Below are 7,876 nucleotides of genomic sequence, written 5' to 3'. Positions count from 1 at the left end.
TTCATCGTTCTGGACTTATTGTGCAAAGTCTCCGAAAAGAGAGTGCAGTTTCAGGCCGGATGACACAGCTTCTGGAAGGCCTACGATCACACACAGGACCTCTTTGGAGAGGCCCAGATGTTACCTTTTCATGCTAAACAATCAGAACAACACTGGCTTGAAACGATGCAGAGATATTAAACATTACGTAGCTCGATTTATGGATTCATTATTATAGATCCACTGTACAAAGACAGTTTCAGGGTTAGGAAATGTGGACGCCTGTGCAAACGCCCTGCAACACGTCTTCAGGTGATTCCTGTTCAACTCACATTTCAGCATCGTTCTTGAATCTTTCTTTTAAGATAATTTTTTGGGGCATTTTAGGCCTTTATTTCCACAAGACAGATGAAGACATAGAAGGGGAACGACATGCAGCAAAGGGCCACAGGTCAGAGGCAAACCCACGGCCTCTGCATCAAGGAGTAAACCTCCATATATGTGCACGTGTTCTACCAACTGAGCTAACCCGGCCACACACTGCTCTGGAATATTTCAAAGAATATCACAGTGTCAGAGAAAAGAAGAAAGAAGGTTTAATTTCATTTCTAGTGTTTAACCTTTTACACTCCTTTTCTCTAATACATGCGTCTTACAAAACAACCTACATATAGTTTTCCCAAAAAAGCCACTGAGAGGGCACTGAATCATCTTTAATAACTGTACAGTTATGCATGGACATCTCTTGTTGCCTGCACTGGTGGATTGAAAGCATTGGCGGTAACATACTGCTCCAACACACAGGCAACATGGCAGCATGAGGAAGAGTCGGGCTGTCATCCGGTGAGGTTTAAAGATGGCTGTGTGCTCCAGTGCTTTTTGGAAAGTGTGCCTTTTGTCAGGGATGGAGAAGAGCATAGATGTACAACAACATACAGTCATACATATCATCTGGAATTTACACATCCATAACAATAATGATACACGGATCAAGAATCAGAGCCAGAATTATACGGTATAGCAATAATAATAATAATAATAATAATAATAATAACAATTATTGATAATGTCTAAAAACTACACTCACGTTTTCACCTTTTCTTTCTCTCAAAAAACAAACAAACATATATTTATATTTATATACTGGAAGTCTTTTTTCTTTCCGGTTTTCTGACTAAATAGGTAACTTAAATATTTACAATGATTATTTTACAACCATTGGCCCAGCCCACTGAAGATAAAATGTTCCTTTTAGTCTTGTCGAGAATAAAAAGCGCGCAGAGGAAGGAGGGATAAGGGAAGGATGGTCCCAGTGGAAGGTGAGGTAGGGGGGGAGCAGAGGATGGATGACAGGGGGGGACAGGGTTTCCTGCAGCACTCAGAGCTCCACGGGGCTCCAGGTACCCCCCACCAGGCTGCAGGGGCGCACAGGGTCACCCATCCCTTCTTACAGGCAGGACGTACTGCCCCGTGCTCCTCAGGCCCCCAGAATGTGCGCCGGGCTTTGAAGCCAATTTGACATAGCAGGTAAACGCTGGAATTGCAACTTCTGTGTCCGACACGTGATGCCATGGAGCCCAAAAAGACATTTTTTCCCCCATGGACTTACATGGAGACAGAGACGTTTGTAAATCAGTGGAGAGAAAGACACAACCATCGCGAAATGACTCGTTTCACTATAAGAATTTGATCCATTCGGCCCCAATTACATTTGGAAAAGCCGCACGATTAAATCATTTAAAGCAACACTAGAGAACTTGTTCAGCTTCGTTCCCTCTGCAGGTTGGAAGCTGAATTGTCCATTACATTACATTGTCCAGTTCATTCGAACTACAGATCCGCTACTCGATCTGGCAAACTTGCATGATGTAATGTAATGGACAATTCCACTTCCAACCTGTAGGGGGACCGAAGCGGGAGAAGTTCTCTAGTGTTGCTTTAATCGCCATTCAAATTAGAGCTAAACCGGAAGTAGCCGGCTCGGCCAGCAGAGGTCTGCAGTGTGCCTGCTCTGGGCCGCACAGTGAGGACCATCCAGGTCATTTTAGACCCGGAAGGGGAACTTTTTTGGCTTCATGCTCCACTGAGCAACTCTCATAGGAATGAACGGGGCCCCGCCTCGAACACTGTATCCAGTTGATACATCCATGGTGTTCCTGGGACATCTCAGTTTGTGTCACTGTTTGGTTCCCCCCCACCCCCACACCCTCCCTACATCACCAGCAGCTGTCCCAGCACCATCCTGAAGTGCTGCGTGCAGCCTGCCAGCTCCCTAACCCTCTCAGTCATCTCCCGCGCCGCGCCGGGGGAGGGGTACTGCAGCGCCGCCGTCTTGGTGCTGATCACGATGTCTTTGAGTTTCTCGCAGAGCGCGTTGCTGCTCTGTGCCACGCGGCCCCGTACCTCCGGCGACTTGGCCTGGCGCGACAGCGTGTCGCCGATGAACACCAGCTTGTGTGCGCTGAGGATGACGAACTTGCTGTGCGCCACGAAGATCTTGGGCGGCTGGTTGGAGCTGACGGCGGTGAAGAAGGCGTCGATGGCGTTAGTCACCGTGGTGACGTTCTGCTCGCACTGTTCCTGGTAGAAGAGGAGCAGCTGGCGGTCACCGTGGCACAGCTTGGAGGAGGCGGGGCCTCCAGAGCCGTTGGGGGCCTGCTGGTTGGCCACGGGGACCCAGCCGGTCATGTCGTTGTTGATTGGCCGGCTGACTTCCTGCTCTAGCCGCTCAAACTGTTTAATCTGGAAGGAGAGGAGGAGGAAGAAGACAGTTAATACTAATACAAAAAATTAAAAACAGTACTTCGGATTCTGTATGAAATATAAATAGTACAACAAGGTGCACATCTTAACAGCTGGAAAAAGTAAACAGGCAATTATGTCAACAAGTCAGAATATTGCCATATTCACCATATGAATTGATGTTAAAAATAATACCCGTATAATCGTGAATGCCATGATGTGGCACTGGCACACCCCTCATGTGCATCTGTCACTATTTCTTGCCATTTAAAGAGCAGTGGTTCCCAAACATGTGAAAGACCCCTAAACTGACACAAATCAGACTACAGAGCCCCATCTGCTAAGACCCCTGGTCCATCCCATCTCTTAATTCCTGCAAGCAACCATACCTTACAAGATGAAACATCTTTTACATATAAAATGCACTTGCCATCCTATCTCACTGCCTCTTCTTGCAATTCTTTTATTTACATATCGATTAATTAAAATGTTATGCCCTGAATGTATGTGATGTCTTAGTTTGTTTTGTATTATTAAACTGATCTTCACTGATTGAAGAGTTCTCCAAATCTCGTTGTATGTTACCACATACAATGACAATAAAGGCTAAACACTTCTTCTGTGCAGGTGCGTTGGAAAATATCACAGACTTGGAGAAAAGGAAAGTCCCGCACACCGCTCCTGCTGCAGCATCACCATTTATGATTTTTTTTTAACGTTTCGGTCCCTCTGGACCTTCGTCAACTGTACTTGAAACATTAGTTTTCTTTAATAAATGGTGATGCTTCCAGGATGTTTTATTACAGAAAGTGTATGAAACCCCTGACCAAAATAGTCTTGTTGGATTCCCCTTGTTGTTGGGGACCCCCGTCACACACTTTGGGAACCACTGTTAAAGTATACACAGTAAAATGAATGAACTGCAGATTGTGGTGTAGACCTGCTCTGTATGAAAAGTGTCATTAGATAACTTCTGTATATATAAATATATATATATATATATATAAAAACTTGACTTGACAGACAGGTACCTGTTGATGTTCCAGTTGTGTCTTGTGTCTGTTGATGTTGCCCTTCTCCAGCAGCTGTTTTTGGTTCTTCTCAAACTCTTCTTTTCCCTGAAGGATCAGCACACAGACACAGTTGTTACACCACTCCTACACACACATCTATTTAAAGTGCTCATATTATGCTCATTTTCAGGTTCATAATTGTTCATAAAAGTGTGTTGAGCTCTCTGTTTTAGCTACAGAGTGAGGCATCTCACATGTCACACATGTGCAGTACCTAGGTAAGGACTACTAGCCAGTCAGAAGCAGAGTATGAGGGCGTGCCCTGACAGTACCTAGGTAAGGACTACTAGCCAGTCAGAAGCAGAGTATGAGGGCGTGACCCTGACAGTAGCTAGGTAAGGACTACTAGCCAGTCAGAAGCAGAGTATGAGGGCGTGACCTGACAGTAGCTAGGTAAGGACTACTAGCCAGTCAGAAGCAGAGTATGAGGGCGTGCCCTGACAGTACCTAGGTAAGGACTACTAGCCAGTCAGAAGCAGAGTATGAGGGCGTGACCTGACAGTAGCTAGGTAAGGACTACTAGCCAGTCAGAAGCAGAGTATGAGGGCGTGTCCTGACAGTACCTAGGTAAGGACTACTAGCCAGTCAGAAGCAGAGTATGAGGGCGTGACCTGACAGTAGCTAGGTAAGGACTACTAGCCAGTCAGAAGCAGAGTATGAGGGCGTGCCCTGACAGTACCTAGGTAAGGACTACTAGCCAGTCAGAAGCAGAGTATGAGGGCCCTGACAGTACCTAGGTAAGGACTACTAGCCAGTCAGAAGCAGAGTATGAGGGCGTGCCCTGACAGTACCTAGGTAAGGACTACTAGCCAGTCAGAAGCAGAGTATGAGGGCCCTGACAGTACCTAGGTAAGGACTACTAGCCAGTCAGAAGCAGAGTATGAGGGCGTGCCCTGACAGTACCTAGGTAAGGACTACTAGCCAGTCAGAAGCAGAGTATGAGGGTGTGCCCTGACAGTACCTAGGTAAGGACTACTAGCCAGTCAGAAGCAGAGTATGAGGGCCCTGACAGTACCTAGGTAAGGACTACTAGCCAGTCAGAAGCAGAGTATGAGGGCGTGCCCTGACAGTAGCTAGGTAAGGACTACTAGCCAGTCAGAAGCAGAGTATGAGGGCGTGCCCTGACAGTACCTAGGTAAGGACTACTAGCCAGTCAGAAGCAGAGTATGAGGGCGTGCCATGCTAGCAGCTAGGCGAGCATTATAACGTGTGTTACAAAGTGACCACGTTTGTCTCTGAAGTAAAGGCTGGACTACAATAGAGCTGTTTGGAGCAGTTTGTGAACAGTGTTTTCTGTTGGAGATGGTAAGTCCCTTTGGGGGGACTTTGGGCTTTTTCACTTTGTAAACCTATAACGTGCACAAAAAGATATATAACACAATAAAGGAAAGGGAAAAAGCCAAAAAGCATAATATGAGCACTTTAAAACAGCAGGATCACAAGCAGCACACAGTCTCTGTCTCCCTCTAGTGGTGACAAACTAGAATTAGAGTCCCCCCCACTCCACAGCTTAAGAACTACCTTATCTAAGGTGTGTCATATTTTTCTCACAAGCCAATCAGAGCAGACTGGGCTTTAAAGAGACAGGCGCTAAATGGAAATGCCGCCCCTCCCTAAAAAAAAGTGCTGCCCTAGTGTGTTACAGTGTTTGTTCCAGAAGCAATTGCAGCAATTGACGAAAATGCCAATAGGGCACCGGTTCCGACGTAAACGGTAGTAATGAGACCGAATAAGAAGGACATTTTCAGTGCCTCATTTCCGAGCCTGACTTTTTTCAGACGTTAGCTAGTAGCTAGATTAAACACAATAGTTAAAATGCTGACAGCTAACTTTATAGGGCGTAAAGTGTGACTGTATTTCCCTGTAGAGGATTCCAACATCGGGACGTAACAGTCTGACTGCAGCTGCAGAAAAAACAACACAGACAGGTGCGTTCACTTGAAACTCGCCTCGCCAGCCTCGTGGTACATTCATGTCTCATCTTTTCTTTAATAGAACATTTTGCACAGAACATAGAACATCTTTTGAACAGATAATGGATCACTATAAAATAGAACTATATAAATGACTCCTGGTGTGGGAAATTCACACACATATAAAGTGCAAAGTTAGAACCATTTCCTTCTTTTCACATCAGATATCCAACTAAAGAAATGTGATTTTGGTTTTTGGTGTCGTCCCTCCACGCCCTACTGTGTCCTTGCAGGTGTTGCATATTGCAAACTTGTTATCTTCTGCACACACGCTGAAGAATTTCCAAACAGCTGACATCTTGCAGGTTAATTCACGACATTCCTACATGTGCGAGAATAGCGCGGACACGCGCTTCACACCGCGAGCGGGTACGCACGACACACAGCGGAAAAGTTGAGAGAAAGGAAAAAGAGACGGTGCTGTGGCGTCCGTGTGTGCGTGCGTCCTTGAAAACTGTAACACGTATAACTTATGTTGTCAGTTAATTGTAGCATTGACCGGCATGATATCGCATATGTCAGACTGACCTGCCGGTCGCTGGTCATGGCCGAGCACGTGAAAACCGGCCAATCCCGTCACCGGCCGGTCTATCGGTGCATCTCTAGGTCGTTTTGTGCTAATTTTTTCTTTTTTAAATAATTTTTTTTTTTTTTATCTTTCAGGCACCGGCACTGTTTTAAAAGTATCGTTTTAGCATCGGTATTGGAAAAAACCCAAACGATACCCAACCCTACTCGGACGGATGTGTGACCAGTGTGATGCTGGATCAGATTTCTGGCAGAGCATCACCTGAGTCACACAGCCGAGCTAAAGTGAGTTTAAACATGTTTAAACCATGATAAGAGTGGCCTGACTGAAGTCAATAAGTCACTAGAAACTTCTATCATAATACAGCAACAGATATAAAGAAGTGTGTGTGTGTGTGTGTGTGTGTGTACCTGCAGATGTACGTAGTCATAGTCCTCCATCCAGCCTTCCTCTGTGCTCCCATACGGCCTGTCTACGCCTTCCTCTTCCTCTGCAGCTGTAAACTTTGGCGGAGAGGGGAGGGGCCGTGACTGAATGTGAACCCTCTCCCCTCCCTGATAGCTCCCACTTCCTGATCCTGTCATGTGACCGCTGACATCCCCCGGGATTGGAGGAAGGGGCAGCTGCTGCTGCTGCCGGGTCCTTTTGAAGAGCAGCGAGGCGTTGCCGTGGAGGAAGGAGGCGAGCTGCTTGGCGTCGTCGGGGATGCCTCGTGCCGTCATGATCAGCCGGTCTAAGTCGTCCCCTCCCGCCGGCGGCGCCGTGAGCGCGGCATGCGACCAGGAAACGGCGTCTAAACCCTGACTGTTTACAATCAAACTCTGGAAGACCTCCTCCATCTTGCCCACCTGGCGGCCTAGCTTGGCCTGCAGAGAGCGGTCTGTGGCCTGGGCCGAGTTGGCCACAGCACCCCGCGCAAATTCCAGGAAGTCCCGGACAGTGGAGCGCACCCGGTCAGCCGCTTGATGAATGGCCGGGAGGTTCCCTTCCAGGTGAGCAGGGCTTCTCCAGTTACCTGTGATGAAGGACATCATGAGGGACACGCTGGACTCAACGGCTTGCTGGAGGCGAGACAGACGCTCCATGGCCTGCTCCAAGTCCAAGACCAGGGGCTTTCCCGGGGCAGGAAGGGTGGAGGAGGAGGAGGAGGTGTCGCGGACAGGGACCATGTCTAAGGAGGAAGCCGAGTGGTTGCTCCGGGTGCTTCCTGTGCTCGAGGCAGACAGCCGCTTGAAGGACAAGGTGAGGTCCTCACTGGTGGACTGGGCGTCCCGCACAACCTGAAAGACACGGATCAGTGGAGGGCGGAGTGATTAGTGCAGCACCTGAAAAGCACCGTTGTTACTCTCTGCTCCTCACCACCAGGCTTTTCAGGTGCTGCGAGCAAATCACTCTGCCCAAGTAGCAGTGCTTCGCCTTCTGAGAATATAGTTCCCAGTTTATATACGGTTAGAAGATGGCTGTGTGTCATGTGACCTTGTTATTTGTACACGCTGTGACTATACAAATCACAACATGTAAATAGGAACATGTTGGCGTTATTTTGTCACTTATTAGGAACAGTAGGCTAGATGGAGCCG

At 47.5% G+C, this 7,876-nt stretch overlaps 1 protein-coding gene across 1 annotated transcript in view; it reads right to left on the bottom strand.

Moving 5' to 3' along the window:
- Window positions 1-2,190: 2,190 nt before the first annotated feature.
- The window catches only part of bcar1 (BCAR1 scaffold protein, Cas family member), a 47,158-nt gene continuing 41,472 nt past the window's right edge, over window positions 2,191-7,876 (bottom strand). Inside the window, exons 6-8 of the mRNA XM_078257925.1 lie at window positions 6,707-7,576; window positions 3,753-3,839; window positions 2,191-2,721 (exon numbers count right to left, since the gene is read on the bottom strand). Of these exons, the coding sequence (XP_078114051.1) occupies window positions 2,191-2,721; window positions 3,753-3,839; window positions 6,707-7,576 (1,488 nt within the window). The remainder of the gene's footprint in view (window positions 2,722-3,752; window positions 3,840-6,706; window positions 7,577-7,876) is intronic.

This window comes from Sander vitreus, chromosome 8 (assembly GCF_031162955.1).
Source record: "Sander vitreus isolate 19-12246 chromosome 8, sanVit1, whole genome shotgun sequence".
Classification (NCBI taxonomy): Eukaryota; Metazoa; Chordata; class Actinopteri; order Perciformes; family Percidae; genus Sander; species Sander vitreus.
This window is presented reverse-complemented; position numbering and strand designations above follow the sequence as displayed.